Genomic DNA, 16,166 nt, shown 5'->3' on the forward strand with positions numbered 1-16,166 from the left:
TACAAGGGTTACGTGAGAGAAAGTGGAACATTTAAAAAAATGTACAAAGTAAATGTTATGGATGCTCTAATTTCAGGTCTTTCACTCCCTTTCTTATTTTTAATGTTATATAGTCAATATAGTCAATATAGACAAAGAAAAGTCCAAAACGGCTGCATTTTGAGCTTGTAGATTCGTTTTTTGTTACTTTTGTATGACACTGTAGTAGGCTACGTGTTTGGTTGTGTGCAGGTGTCATGCTCTGAAAATAGCCAATCTACAAGCAGAGCGACACCGTACGTTGTGAGCTTGTAGATCTGCTATTTTCTGCACACAGCCAACTATAAATCAGGCATTATGTCTCCCATCATGGCACCACCAAGATGCATTATAGTCGACTAAATTCGTATGATATTTTAGTCTTAGTTTTAGAACTAGACTAAAAGTACAACATTTCAGCTGACTAATACATACAAAAAAAGGAAAAGTTAAAATAGGGAATGTGATGTAATACACTGACATACAACTCATAACCTAACATTTAGTCTAGTTTTTCTCTGTCAACGAAATGATCAATGTATTTATTTTAGTCTCTAGTTTTAGTCATCGTGGCTTCGTTTTAATTTCGTTTTTGTTAGTGGAAAAAAAGGTAGTCGGCAAAAGATTTTTCGTCATAGTTTCAATCGCTGAAATCCACACTGCTTGCAAGAGTGAACTCAGTGTCTTGTTAATTATGTTCTGTTCCAACAGAGACTTGGTTCATCGTTAAACATGATTCCAGTTGTTAGAAAGAGGCTAAATGATTATCTCAGTCCTAAGTCGTAATCTCCATGGAGGAAGTTTTTGCAGAAAGGGGAACTTTGATACTGAGAGGGTGTGCGATCGTGTATGCGTGCGTGTGTGTGTGTGTGTGTGTGTGTGTGTGTGTTAGGGCTGTCCCCGACTAAGGATTTGTATAGTCGACTGATAGATGAATAAATTAGCTGTTAGTCGACTAATAGTCGACTAAGCCCCAATTTTTTTTTATATAAAAATACAATATTTACAAAAATATACAAAAATATTGTATTATTCCACTAGGTCTGTGGGGGACATAAACACATTTGAACATTCTGACTGTTCAAATCTTTCTTTTTAACAACTGAGAGGCTTGTCATTAGCCAGATTGAGCACAGCAGGTGAGATTGAGATTCTGGAGTCTATCAGGCCAGCACACTGTGCGATTCAAGTCACAGGCAGTGGCACATTGCCACACAGGCAGACACACTCCAGATGCACATTGGAGATTTGAACAGTCAGAATGTTCAAATGTGTTTATGTCCCCCACAGACCTAGTGGAATAATACAATATTTTTGTATATTTTTGTAAATATTGTATTTTTATATACATTTTTTTGGGGCAAAAAAAAAAAAAAAAAAAAAAAAAGTTTTTTTTTTTTTTTTTTTTAGTCGACTATGAGGTGGTCAGTCGACTGAGACCCGTTCCGATCGATTAGTCGACTATTCGACTAATCGAGGTCAGCCCTAGTGTGTGTGTGTGTGTGTGTGTGTGTGTGTGTGTGTGTGTGTGTGTGTGTGCACGTGCATGCACGCTGCGTCCATACTGTATCTCGGTCCTTACTATTTCCTGTGTTAACCACTTCCAGTGCAACCTCTTAAGTCTTAACTCTTTAAAGGGGAATACCACTCATTTTCAACATTTTACTATGTCACAAATATACCTTAGAGTGTGGAAATTATAATATGCGCACTGCGACGCGCTGTGAGCTCATTACAGCCATTACGACAGCATCAAGGCCCGCCAAAACACATTTTAGTCGACAAAATCACCTGTTGATTTAGTCGACTAAAATCTCATGACATTTAGTCGACTAAAACTAAACTAACACTAAAACATTCCAGGTGACTAAAATGTGACTAAAACTAAGTGAAAAAGAGACTATGGGCTGTATTTTGCGTGTCTTAAGTACCAGGTCTTATTACTTAACTTAAGACCTGGAGGCGTGGTCAATGCTCTTTGGCCACTCAGAATAGCCAAATGGCATTCATCACGCCTCCAGGTCTTAAGTTAAGTAATAAGACCTGGTACTTAAGACACGCAAAATACAGCCCTATGACTAAAACTAAAATGTGTGTGTATCCCCCCCCCCCCCCTCTCAGCTTGCTGCTGCGGTTCTGGATCAACATCCTGAAGAACCCTCAGTTTGTGTTCGACATGGAGAAGACCTCCCACCTGGACGGCTGTCTGTCTGTGGTGGCACAGGCCTTCATGGACGCCTTCTCCCTGACCGACACACCGCTGGGGAAGGTACTGACCTGTCTGTCTGTCTGTCTGTCTGTCTGTCTGTCTGCCTGTCTGTCTGTCTGTCTGTCTGTCTGTCTGTCTGTCTGTCTGTCTGTCTGTCTGTCTGTCTGTCTGTCTGTCTGTCTGTCTGTCTGTCTGTCCTTACATCAAGCAAGAACAAAAAGCATGGCAATACACAAGTAAGACGCGCAAACGCGGGAAGCGTTTGCGCAGTTTTCTACTGTGTGTGTGTGTGTGTGTGTGTGTGTGTGTGTGTGTGTTACAGCTGCGCCCTCTGGTGGCGGGCGGGTGGTGTCACAGCGGGACAGACAGACATGATCTGCAGGGTCTCATAGTTAGTGCTTATTGCGTTCGCAATCACATACATAAAAAGTAGTTATCATGAAACATGCGTAAGCTAAGAACATAGCAGTGGAGTATATATATCATCTCTCTAGGTCGTCCTCAGACGAGCCCTCCATCGTCGTTTCCAGTCATCCCGGGTTCTCCATACATCGGGCCAGTTCGTTGGTACTTTGCACTCCGTGATCGATGCCCGTGTGTTGGTTCCCACAGCAACAGTTTGCTGGCTGGCAGTTCTTGATGCCTTTGGCAGTGTCCTGCTAGTCTCATTCTCCTGGCTGCTGTTTTCTGGCTCACCCTTGGTAATCCCTCATACAGAGTCTTGTTAGTGAAATGTACAGTCATGTTGATGTTAAGTACTGCACGCAGCATTCTGGTGTAGCACCCGTCTAGGGACTTCTGCAGGGTTGGCTTCAGGGTCCAGCATTCACTGCCGTATAGGAGAACAGACTCTATCGTAGCGTAGAAGAAGCTGAGTTTGATTTTGTCGGGGGAGGTTGGAGTTCCATACACTGGTCATGCCATTCATGCCCTCCATGCAAGTGCCTTCCTCACTTTCAGATCTTGCTCGGTTGAGTTGACCCATGAGCCCAGGTATATCATGAAACTATACTATATTATACTATATTATATTACTATTCATATGAACTATGAAGTGCTATGACTACATAAAATGCAATTCTAGTGCTGTCTACGTAACATGCTATAAGTCTGTATCAAATGCTATCTAAGTCTACATAAATGTCCGTCCGTCCGTCCGTCCGTCCGTCCGTCCGTCCGTCCGTCCGTCCGTCCGTCCGTCCGTCCGTCCGTCTGTCTGTCTGTCCATCCGTCCGTCCTGTCCGTCCTGTCCTGTCTAATGTTCTTGTTTTTTGTGTGTTTTTTTTCCCCAGCATGCACCAACAAACAAGCTCCTGTATGCCAAAGACATGCCTCAGTTCAGGCAGGAAGTGAAGGCCTTCTACAAGCAGGTCCGAGACCAACCACCAATCAGCAGCTCAGAATTCAACCGCTTCCTGAGGGAGGAGTCCAAGGTAATCCGATGACATTTAGCCTCTTGGAGCAAAAACTAAAGAATATTTTGTTGTCGTTGGATACGATTTTGTCCACAATTCCTTCCATGCTGTATTGATGTTAATACCATTAGGAGAGATAACAGGCAAACGCTCTGATCAAAAATAACAATTATTTTATGTTTTCTAATTGCGTAGACTTGTTGTACTTAAAGTGGCTGTAAAGCAAAATAAGAATATGATACAATTTGTATTCCCGGTTTGTCACGCCACAGAGTAATGTGTTATTAACCAACAGAAAAAAATGAAAGTCTACACAATTGGAGAATGCAGAATAATTGTACTATAAATTGAAAGTGTAAAATGAAATCGAATTCTCAAGAGTTAAAGATCTAATAAGGGGTCCACTTGGTTACAACTTTCATCATTTGGCAGGGGACCACCTGGAACTACCTCGGGGCCCACTGGTTGAGAAAATGAGAACCACTGATTTACAGTGAAGAAAGAAATCAAAGTATTATTTATTTTATTGTTTTTTGCGCTAGTGCTTTAATAATTGTGCCTCAATTTCAGAAACATGAAAATGAATTTGACGAATCCGCTGCCCTGAGAGATCTGTACAAGTTCCTCCAGCAGTATTTTACAGAGGTAAAGTACTAATGTGTTGAGAGCTTGTAGATCACCCTAGCGCAACCAATCACGAGTCTTTGATTTTACTGGATCTCTTCTCCACTAGTCCCTCCCTGACATTTAGTTCTACTGGATCTCTTCTCCACTAGTCCCTCCCTGACATTTAGTTCTACTGGATCTCTTCTCCACTAGTCCCTCCCTGACATTTAGTTCTACTGGATCTCTTCTCCACTAGTCCCTCCCTGACATTTAGTTCTACTGGATCTCTTCTCCACTAGTCCCTCCCTGACATTTAGTTCTACTGGATCTCTTCTCCACTAGTCCCTCCCTGACATTTAGTTCTACTGGATCTCTTCTCCACTAGTCCCTCCCTGACATTTTAGTCTAGGTTTTTATCTGTTGAAGAAAGTGTCAAATTATTTAGTCTTTTAGTCATCATGGCTTAGTTTTTGTTTTGTTTCGATTTCATTTTCGTCATAGTTTTAGTCGACGAAATCAACACTGCATAGCCAAAGCTGCCGGAAACTGTACAAATAGTTTCCACCCAGTTTTAGCCCTGATGTTGAGTTTAGATGTCGGTGAGCTTTCATGACAACACAGTGATCTATTAACCTTCTCAAAATGTAACATTTTAGTCACAGGAAATGTGAGCTTACTGAAAGTAGTTTTAGTTCATGAGGAAGTGGAACTGTTGTTTTGGAGATTGATTGATTGAAATATTTATTAACAGTTTGCAGAATTACAGTACATTTCAAGCACAACTCAATACAAAGACTGTTAACTGTGAGTTGACGACCCAATAAAGCACTAGACTTGTTTACAAGAGGGTCCACCTTGTTCAATTCATCAAAATTGAGCAGTGAGCTACTGTGCGGTTATGGTTAGGGATCACATCCCGATCAAGTCCTTTTTTGCTCTGATCCAATTCCGATCATTTGATTTTGATTTCGGGCATCTTCCCCGATACCGATTTTTGTTTTCCCGATCTGATTTATATATTTTCTAGACCACCTTTATGCCATATCATCACAACAGAACAATATCCCAAATCACGGACGTTATCCAGTATAATATCATGATATGGATATAATAATAATTATTATATTGATACTAGGGATGTCCCGATGTCACGGTTCGATGATTTGAAAATCACGTGATCGTCCCCGATTTCCAATCACGTCAGATTTGGACAACCGCATGATGAGCTGCAGGTTGATCTGAAGATGGCTTAATTTTAGGGCTGCACGATTATGAGATTATGACCGATATCTGATTCTAGATTATGATCTGCCGATACCGATTCTGACCGATTCCGATATTATATAGAGTACCACAATGGAAACAAGGCCCAAAGCCAGATAACTGCATATCTTGCTATGTGCCTGGAGGAAACATCACGGTCGATGAGCAACTCTTCCCATCCAAGGCAAGATGTGGATTTACGCAATACATGGCCAATAAACCAGACAAGTTTGGAATTAAGTTCTGGATTGCTGCCGACCTGGACAGCAAATACTTCCTGAATGGATTTCCATACCTTGGAAAGGGCCAGTACCGCAGCAGGTGATTTATTTTCCTTTTCTAATAATCAATAATCATTTAAAATGTCTTTACATCAAAGCCTATTATGTATATATTTTTGCGTTGTAATAACCATTAGGCTACACCTTCTCCCTGTCATTTGTATATATAGTGATGGCGTGCCGCTCTCTCAAGACGTGGTCCAGAGGCTGGTGGCACCATTCCTCGACAGAGGCCGAAACATCACAATGGATAACTTTTTCACTTCGATGAAGTTGGGGCAGTCTCTCCTAGCAAACAACACAACGATACTTGGAACTGTGAACAGACAGAGGCGAGAGTTGCCTCCATCCGCACGTGGAAAAGAACAGCTGTTCCACACACAACTGATGACAAGTGATGGTGCCACACTGACGATTTACCAAAGCAAAGCAAACAAAAACGTTTGCATTCTAAGCACCATGCACCGTTCGATCGTGATTGGTAAAGACCCCAAAGCGAAACCAGAGTCTGTAACGGACTATAATGACACGAAATGGGGAGTGGACATTTTGGATCAGATGGCACGAAACTACAGCGTCAGACTTGGCACCAGGCGTTGGCCAATGGCTGTCTTTTACAACATTCTGGACCTGGCTGCCATCAATGCCTATGTGTTGTACAAACAGTGCTTGAACAAACCGCAGCTCAGCAGGAGAGAGTTCCTACAGGACTTGGCACTACAGCTCCGCGAGGAACACATGGGTGAAAAGGACATGCCACCACGCACCCCTCGGCGCCAGCAGCGCAGCGCACTGCAGCCGCTGCCTACTACACCACAGAACCATGAGAACCAGCAAACAACACCCAGAGCTGCCAAGAGGAGACAGGATGGCCCACAGACACCAGACACGCCCAAGAAGCGAAGGCAGTGTCAGCTTGACAGATGTGGAAACAAGACGCTATCCAGCTGCCACAAATGTGGCAAACGGGCTTGTGGCACATGTACGGGAACAATTACAATGACATGTGTCAAGTGTCTCTAAGTATAGCAACAGAAACTAATGCGTAGGATTTGTGTTTTCCCTGATTTTATTTCGCTTTATATTTACTTTCTTTCATGCTTTCTGATATTGTGAACAATAAGAAAAAATAAACATGGTTGAATTAACACAAAGTATTCATTATTTACCGCGTGGTGACAACATGTATGTGCATGAGACATGGCAGCCTAGTTTTGCCTTTTCTTTGTTAAAATCTTGAGATTAGAAACGGCCATAATTCTTTCATTTCTCAACCTTAAAAATAAATAAAAACATCTCCATAATCCGTGGGAAATTTGCTTTCATATGCTGTATCACACCCGATTCAAGTCTTCTTCAATAAAATGCTACGAGCGAACTCAGCATACATGCATGCTCTATAGGCTATATTTCTATCTAGCCTATAAACACTCATTTCTCAACCGTTTCATTAAATGTAAAAATCTCCATATTCCTTAGGAATCTTGCTTTCATTCGCTATCGTTATCGAATTAAACAATATCAAACGAACTTGCATGTCCGGGGGTTCTTTTGAGGCATAAAGGTGACAATATTTATAGGCTTCGTTGTTTGTGAGAGAGACGGGGAAAAAGCCTCAGTAATCAGACTTTAATTCAGGCTTACATAAACTATGCAATATGCATATAGAAAAACATTTGAATGATTAGACAGACAAGCAATGTATATAGGATGTAGTATTTATTAATATTATACTGCAAGTAATTTAATTGAAAACAGCACAGCACGGCTGTCGCAGAGCTCATCTCGATGCGGGTATGCGCCTGGAGAAAAGAGAACAAAAAGCCACGAAATTAATTTATTTATTACATAATACTTGCTTATTTGGAGTGAACATGACAATGACGAGTAAATAAATATTAACACGACTCCCGTTCGATAAGTTTTTTAGCCTGGACATTTCCGCATTTAGCTGAAAACGGGCTTATAGCCTACTATTATATTTAGCCTGCCCAACTAGTTACTTTGACCAACAGTATTACAAAATACCATGTAAACTACGGAATTCTGGCTTGTGTAGGCCTATGCCCTCTCTACGAAACATATCAAGTTGAAATGTCGGGCAGCTTGCAGATTAACCATTTTCAGAAAAGTCCGTACATTTAGGCAATAATTAATGTGCTATTGTGCTATTCTCGGCCAATGTTCTACCGATTGTTCTAATTCCAAATGGCCTATATAATCCGTGAAGTGTACATTTTCATTGGGTGTATAATAATGTATTCATAAGAGAGGGAAGAAAATAAAAAATAAAAGTGAGTGCGTGTAGGCAACAATGACTTCTCCAGCTGAAGAGGTGTGAACGAGTGGTGCGGGGGTGGGGGGATAAAGGGGGAGAGCGGTCGAATGGGCCGATATAGTCAGACTGAGTAAGAGATATATGCCTAAAATCATATTTAGAAAAAGTTTCAAATGGGGAAAAAAACAGAGATGATTTCAATCGAATATTTAGACAAAGTCATGCAAGGGGAACTTTCTCTGGACTCCATGGGCTGAGAAAATAAACATTGAAATCTCAAATTCGGTCAGAACGGCTGCTCAGCCTTCCTAGTGTTAATAAAGTATTCAATCAATCAATCAATAAATATCATATTTGATTTGGCTTTTGTTCTAGACTAGAGGTACTAGAAACTTTTGATTTATTGATGCATTTTATTTATTTTTTGCTGATGAAAACCGATTAAATAATCTGTATTATTTTGATACCGATCCGATATGGCCGATTCCGATATGGCCGATTCCGATGCGCTACCGATGGTATCGTGCATCTTTACTTAATTCGTTAAAATATATATTTCAGATCAAGCAGAAACTGGAGCAGAACGGCGCCCCCGCTGGTCTCATGGAGCAACTGCAGCACGTTAAAGAGCAGTTTGATGGCCTTAAGAGCTGCTCCTGGAACTGACAGAGTTTTGAGTGGAGCAGCCACTCCATGTTCGTCCCTCTGTATGTCTGTATGTCTGTATGTATGTCCCTATGTTTAGGGTACCAACAGGTGCCAAAGTGGCGCTGTTGAGCTAGAAACAGAGAGAGAGAGAGAGAGAGAGAGAGAGAAGGGAGAGAGAATACCACTCTGTCAGTTAACAGCTGTCAGTCAACACGGTAACTCTGTCATTTCTCAACCGTTTCGGACGCGGGGTGGCTCACCGGAACCGGGCCGACACCCTGGACGCGTTCCTGTGGGTCTGGAGGTTCCGGGGACCCCCGGGGACACCCACACGGAATCGCACCACTCGGTTCACACGAGTGTGATTGTTTAATATACTGAAGATAGTCGACCCCACTTTAGAGGCAAAAATGGTACACAAATCCTACAAAAATGGTCTCCTAAGTGGGCATGGTTAATTGCTTCTCCCCCGGAGAGATTCATTCTTTTTCTACAGCCTACTGTTGCACAAAGTCTTGGCGCACACGTGCGCGTGTGTGAGTTAGTGAGTGAGTGAGTGTGTGAGTGAGCGCGTGCGTGCGCAGATTTGGCACAGTTGTGCGGCATTGCATAATTAGGGGAGAGGGAGAGCAGAGCAGCACAGACTGAAGAAGAGGAACAATGCTTGCTGAAGAGAATGTAACACAGTCTGTCACACGTTGTTGTCTTTACCAGATTAGTGACAAAATAATCTGTAGAGTTGAGTTGCAAGTGTTGGACTGGTTGATGAACAGTGATTTGGGCAAGGAGTTACAAGGACGTTTTCCAGCGTCACTGTGACTGCGTGCAGGGCTTGCAGACATTGGGGAGGTACTGTGGGGAAACTGGGCAGACAGAGTTGGGACAGAGTTGCGGGCCTGACTGCATGTGTATGCTGTTGGCATGCTAGTTGGATGAGCTAGTTGGACAGTTTACCATGATAGTGGGTAGGAGGAGGTACGTAGCCTGTTTAGCTGAAGCAGTCAATCTCTTAAGCTACTAAACCTTCCTGAAGAGGACGTCGCCTGAAGCAAGACATCCCAGATAGCGGGTTGAGTGACCAGGCAACGCTCTAACCTTCCTCTGGCAACGTGGGTCCTGACAGACTCTGCCCAGCTAAGTCCATTGATGATATTCAGACCGTGGCCATATTGCCAGCAAGGTGCTAATTAGGTGCAACTTCCCATAGACAGCCCATTCATCCAAACAGAAAAGTCCTATCTGATTGTATTAAACAACGTCAAACTCACCAACATTGCAGCTGTACGGAAAGCTTGATTTATCCTCTTTTAATCTGTAAAGTTTTTGTCTCATTATAAGAGTTTGGGAGTGCTCGTTGGATATCACTCAACAGCCCTGCGTTAACACCTGTTTTGAATTTGCACATAATGCAGGAGGCAGCAGGAGGTTGCTTTACTAAAAACGAGTAAACTCCAATACTATAGAAAAATAATTTACAGACCCGAACATGCGCTCTGCGACGCACGCTCATGCTTCCACGGGGCTTCGCAAGGAATCTGGGGAAAGTTTTGCCCTCCCTTAAGCACATATACGCTCCAGAGATGGAAAGGTGTAGGCCACACATGCATCGAAGGCATAAGGCACTCACACAGCGCTCTCACAACACCACCACCATTCTCCTGGCTGAACTGGAAGTTTGCCCTTTGACTCACAATAGAAGACATATCTTTTTGGACAATATGGTATCAGGACTGCAAGGGGGGGGGGGGGGGGGGGGGGGGTTGGAAACTCATTTTATTTTGGTTTTATTTTGATATGCCGTGTCAATAATGTTGTTTTCACACACATTGCATTGGGGGAGTGTAAAATTGAACAATGCATTTACCTGTTGTTAAACTGAACTGTATTGAGTTACAAGACACAATTGATTCATATTTTTTTTTATTCATATTTTTAAGTAAAAGTATAAAAGACTTGTTGTGTTGCTTGTTTCATCTATTTGCTTAGATAAAGGATTTCATAATAAGGTGTACATTAAAAAGAAAAAAAAGTTTAAAAGGGTTTAAGCTTAAAAGGTTAAAAACTAGTGTTTTCATGGTAATTGGTTAATAAAGGAACTCAAGTTTATATTTAAAAGTTTAAAAAGCTTATGTACTTTTAAGTTAAAAGTACTTGGGGGGGCCCTGCCCGTAATTCATAAGAGGTACAAGAGCAGGACAGGCATATAAAGTCACTGGATTGTATTCCTGTTCTGTTGTTTTTATTATAGAAGTGTCTTTTGTACGTCTCTAAATGTTTTGATGAATTGAACAAGGTGGACCCTCTTGTAAACAAGTCTGCTATATAAGTCTGCTATATGAGTCTATATTCGAACTCAGGAAATTCTTTTCTACATTTCTCACAGCGGTAATTTCCATTCTTATGGTCAACAATCTAGTTTGACATGCATTAGTCTACGGACCCCCCATTTAATGGCATTTCTATCTCTGGGACAGTTATTTTAACTCAGAGTGTACAAAATGGAACCAAATCGGGTGCATTTGGTTCCATTTGTATACTATCTGAGTTACAGACCCACAATGGTCCATTTGGTTCCAAACTATCATGTAGCTGGGGACCCCCTGGAACTCCCTCAGCCAGGGACCCCACTTTGGGAACATGTTTGGTGTTGGCTGCATTGGAAGGTGGCCATTTAATGGGATTTAATTCACCTTCAGGGCAATCTGAGCATCCCATCTCAAATATTCGGGAAAACCTGTTGTTCTTGACGTGAGTCAACAGTCTGTCTTGAGAGACTACCTTCAGGTCGATTAACTGGAAGACCGACGTTTTGCCGCCATCTAGTGTTAACCAGCGGACATTGCATGAGTCTGTCTGAAGATTATTATGGGTGCTGCAAATCAGTGTTTCCCAAAACTTTTCATGTCAAGCAGTTCAACTTCAAGGACCCCCACAATAATGTCACGGACCCCCATCTGAACACATGTTGTACCACGGACCCCCATCTGAACATGTGTTGTACCAGGGACCCCCATCTGAACATGTGTTGTACCAGGGACCGCCCAGATCAGAGAAGAATTATTTTAAGAAATTCAATATTATTCAAACTTTTCCAAACATTTTTCAACATTTTTCCAAAACATTTAAAAAATATCAGATGTGCAGCTTGTAGATCTGCTATTTTACTGCATGGGGACCCCCTGGAGCCACCCCAAGGACCCCTGGGGGTCCCCGGATCCCCTGGAACCTCCCTTAGGACCCCGCCCTACTTCATATTGACATTGTGTCCATTGATACTGGTTTTAAAATATTCTTATAATTATACCCTACAAAAATGCATGAATTACAATTGCTATAGCAAGAATCCTGTCTGTCGCTATATGTTTTATCTCTTCTTTTAGTGTTTCGTTAATCGTTTATCATTTATTCATGATAATTTAATTTGAAATATAAAAACGTGTGTGTGTGTGTGTGTGTGTGTGTGTGTGTGTGTGCGCTTGTGCCTGTGTGCTTGTGCCTGCGCATACAGCTTGCTATTAAACTCCACCCAGGTGCAGCAGATGATCCAATCACTCCGATGGACGGAGCGTAGCATGACGTCAATGGAGGGTATGAACATCTGTCTCCCATGGAGAGTGAAATAAGTACTGAGGGACCCTGGGGTACCGACGTCCAAAATTCAGAAACGGTAACCGAGGGTCCCGAAAGGGGCTAAAGGTTCCCCTTCTATGACCATCATCGTCCATCAGTCTCCATCATCATTCCGTCATCTCAGATTTTCTTTTACAGCTGAAACATTTCTTAATATGAATTTAAGCGGCTAGTTATACAATCTTTTACTTCAGTCATGCGAGTGCTGAGAGCTTGTAAAACATGTCAGTACTTCTTCCGCCCTGGCTGTGAGGCTGATATGTATAGTGTCAGCCAACTTACCCAGTGGATAATATATGTCGAGTAATCTATGGACAGTTAAACATTTACAGCAGTTAACCTATAAGTAGGTAGGCATCTGTTCTGGTACACTGGCGTACATCAGTTTCATGCGTGGACCTTTCCATAGTAAGCATGCAGGAGACATGCAGAATGTATACGGGCTTGAGACTTTGACACTGTACTTTGTCCCTTTTGTTTGTACTTAATTGTTCTTAACTTGTGCAGTCCATATGGAAAGAGATGCAGGATCCTGAAAGGTGTTCCTGAAGCACCAGTGGTAGAAGTACTCTGATGTCTTGGGTAAAAATGGCACTACCACAATATAGAAATAGGCTATCTCTGTCTGTTACAAGTACAACTATGCAATTATTTACTCTTTGAGTAAAACTACACAAGTATTGTATTGGCATCAAAATAAAAGTCTACCTTAGGGGTGCACGGTTATGAAATTGATACTGATTCTGACCGATTCCAATATTATACAGAGGACCACAATGGAAACAAGCCTAGGCCCTAGGCGGGGCTAGTATTCAATCAATAAATAGCATAATGGTACAATGTATCACATCGCAGACACATCGCAAACGTGTAGATTGGTAAAATTGGGCTTAAGTGATGTATTTTGAATGAAACTGCAAAACCTGTCAAATTGTAAAAAGTTAAAATGTGCAACACTCTGAGATGTAGAGTGGAGTTAAAGTTTGAAATGTGGGGGGAGTCTAGTGTCCTGATTGGCTGTCTCCATTCAGAGAGAGAGAGAGAGAGAGAGAGAGAATTGTGAGTTAGAGAGTGTGTGTGTGTAGAGAGAGAATTGTGAGTACGAGAGTTAGAGAGAGAGAGAGAGAGAGAGATTGTGTGTGTGTGTGTAGAGAGAGAGAGCTTGTGAGGCAGGGAGAGGGACATCAAAGGAAGTTCTCAGTGAAGCCAAACGTAGTGATGTTGATGAAGCTAAGGATCCTCGTCCACGTTCTCTTCTTTGTTGGTGTGCTGCTGCCATATGGCGCCTCCAGCTCATCATCCTCTTCCTCTTCAGAGGAAGAGCAGGGGGGGAGCCAGTCCAAGGGTGAGTCACCTGACCATTCAATCACTGTGTGGCTGATGCTGAGGGCTATATGGTGTGGTTCCCCTTCTCTATGCCCGCACAGAATACAAAACACTGATGCTGGCATTCAAAGCAACCAAAGGTATGGCTCACCCCCCTGGAAGGTAAAGTTCCTTCAATCATTCTGATTAAATCAAGTCATTTGTACATTTATTTTTATCACCATACTGTTTTGATTGACACTTCAACCTGGAGCCTTAGAATGTAAATTAGTCCATTTGCTATCTTTATTATTGAAGGAGCCATTCTGCCTGTGTGCGCCCTTAACCCGTTAGATGGGCGGGTTCACCATGGGGGGTGTGTGTCACAGGAACACGGGTGCAACAAGCCAGGTTGATGGTTTGGAAGGTATGGGCACAGGCTAGAGATCACACGGTTTTTACCGTCTCATTTAATTTTGCATAAAGAAAACTGCTGTAATACCTAATGTGTTGAATAAATGGGAACCTCACCCTATACAGCAGTCAATGCCTGGGCATTATAATTTGAACGCGTCAAAAAGGGTTTATATTATGTGCCCAGCAGAGTGGCAAAGTCTTTTGAGCTTGCCACTACAATTATAATCAACTGCCAGTGCCAGGTGGCCCGTCCTGGGGTGTCTGCTAGGAGAGCCTGGAGGTGATCACAGTCTCCAGACAGACAGGCTTCTCAGGCTTCTAGCAGAACATTAAATGAGCATTTGATTAGTTTGATATATGATTGCAATATTAAATTGGGAATTATGGGGTCCAATATCCTTCATGGGTTTGCACGCATCAATTTTGTCGCTGGTGCTGGTTTAAAAGAGAGTCTGCACTGCACAACAGCAGTGCAATTGACAATTTAAGCATTTAGCATGATACAAGGCAAACACGTGCAGGCAGTACGTTACATACATAGCATAGTCATCTGGGATCATATACCGGTAGGTTAAATTATCGGTCTAAAGTTTAGACACTGTTAGATAGTGGTTGTTTAGACAACCACTATCTAACAGTGTTGGTCGACCACTTGTACCACTTTCTGTTTTAAAGTAAACACAATAGTTAACTTACAATTCTTATGTTACAATATAAGCATATATATATATATATATATATGTGTACACACAGATCAACTTAATTTTCATCATATCGTTTTTAGGCAAACATTTTCGAAGCACCTTCACATTTTTCCTTCCTTCCATTTCTTTTAAATGGCTTAAGTGGTCAATTTTATTGAGGGAAATTCAATAACGCCTCTGTTATGTTATTGAAGACAGTTTTTCCTGAGGGGCACGGTATCGCAGTCTGTAGTGCTGTCGCCTCACAGATGGGGGCTGGGGGCTGGGCGCTGGGGGTGTGTTCTCTCCTCCGCGTCATCAGTGCCCATACCCGAGGTGGGGTTGGCCAAAGGGCCTTTCTGTGTGGAGTTCTGTGTTCATGTTCTCCCTGTGTCTCCTGTAGGTAGTACACTCACAAAAAAACATGCAGTAATCCTGGTCTCTAAACTACCTCCCTCTGGCCAGCCGGGGCACCTGATGGAGGGGAAAGGTACTGGTTGGAATAACGTGGTCCTTCCAAGCGCTACGTCCAACCGGGGAAGCTCCCCCCTGTCAGGTGAAAAGCAGTGGCTTGGACTCCTCATGCATTGAATGAAGCATGCAGGTCAGTCCCTTTCTCTCCCCAGGTTGGCAGAGGGGGTGTAGAGCCCAGGATTACATTAGATAATTGACACTGGGTGAAACAATGGGAATGGGAAATCGTGGAAAAAAAACATTTGTCTTTCTTGACAATTTTGTAAATGTTTCTGTTTAAACCTCAAGTATAATTCTCTAAATAAGCCTAGTTGGTTTACCAAGGAAATCCCTTGGACAGGTATAGAAATGTACGTCGTCTTTGACTATTGGTTTGGCATACTTGGAACTGTACATTCACTTCAATATAATATTAGAAATTTTAGGTGGAAAATTTAATTATTTATGTCACAGTGACAAACGTAAGCCTTCCTGGTATGTTAGTAGAGAAACGTTAGTCCAATAATAATAATAATAAGAAGAATAATAAAACTTTATTTGTATAGGAGTAATATGTTCTCTCATCTTAGTTCTAGTTAAAACTCTGGCTGCTGCATTTTGGACAAGTTGTAATCTGTCAGTTGTTTTCTTAGGCAGTCCTGAAAAAAGTGCATTGCAGTAATCAAGCCGAGAAAAAACAAAGGCGTGGATTAGCGTTTTTGCATCGTCCAAGGACACATAGGCTCTGATTCGTGCAATATTTCTAAGGTGAAAAAAGGCAATCTTGGTAACATGATTAATGTGTGAATTAAAATTCAATTCGGAATCAATAATAACCCCCAGGTTCTTTACTGTACTGTTACTGTCTACAGTCAGGTTGCCAAGTCTGCTTAATATTGATTCTTTCTGCTCACTAGAACCGATTATGAGAACTTCTGTCTTGTCCTCATTTAGCTTGAG

General features: G+C 42.1%; 1 protein-coding gene across 1 annotated transcript in view; it reads left to right on the forward strand.

Annotated features, from left to right (window-relative positions):
• plxnc1 (plexin C1) overlaps positions 1-9,916 on the forward strand; it is a 53,786-nt gene extending 43,870 nt beyond the window's left edge. The window contains exons 32-35 of the mRNA XM_083794618.1: positions 2,140-2,287; positions 3,520-3,660; positions 4,213-4,287; positions 8,632-9,916. Coding sequence (XP_083650744.1) covers positions 2,140-2,287; positions 3,520-3,660; positions 4,213-4,287; positions 8,632-8,736 — 469 coding nt within the window. The 3' untranslated portion in view covers positions 8,737-9,916. The remainder of the gene's footprint in view (positions 1-2,139; positions 2,288-3,519; positions 3,661-4,212; positions 4,288-8,631) is intronic.
• Positions 9,917-16,166: the final 6,250 nt, after the last annotated feature.

The sequence above is a fragment of the Protomyctophum parallelum genome (genome assembly GCF_964188405.1).
Source record: "Protomyctophum parallelum genome assembly, chromosome: 22".
Lineage (NCBI taxonomy): Eukaryota > Metazoa > Chordata > Actinopteri > Myctophiformes > Myctophidae > Protomyctophum > Protomyctophum parallelum.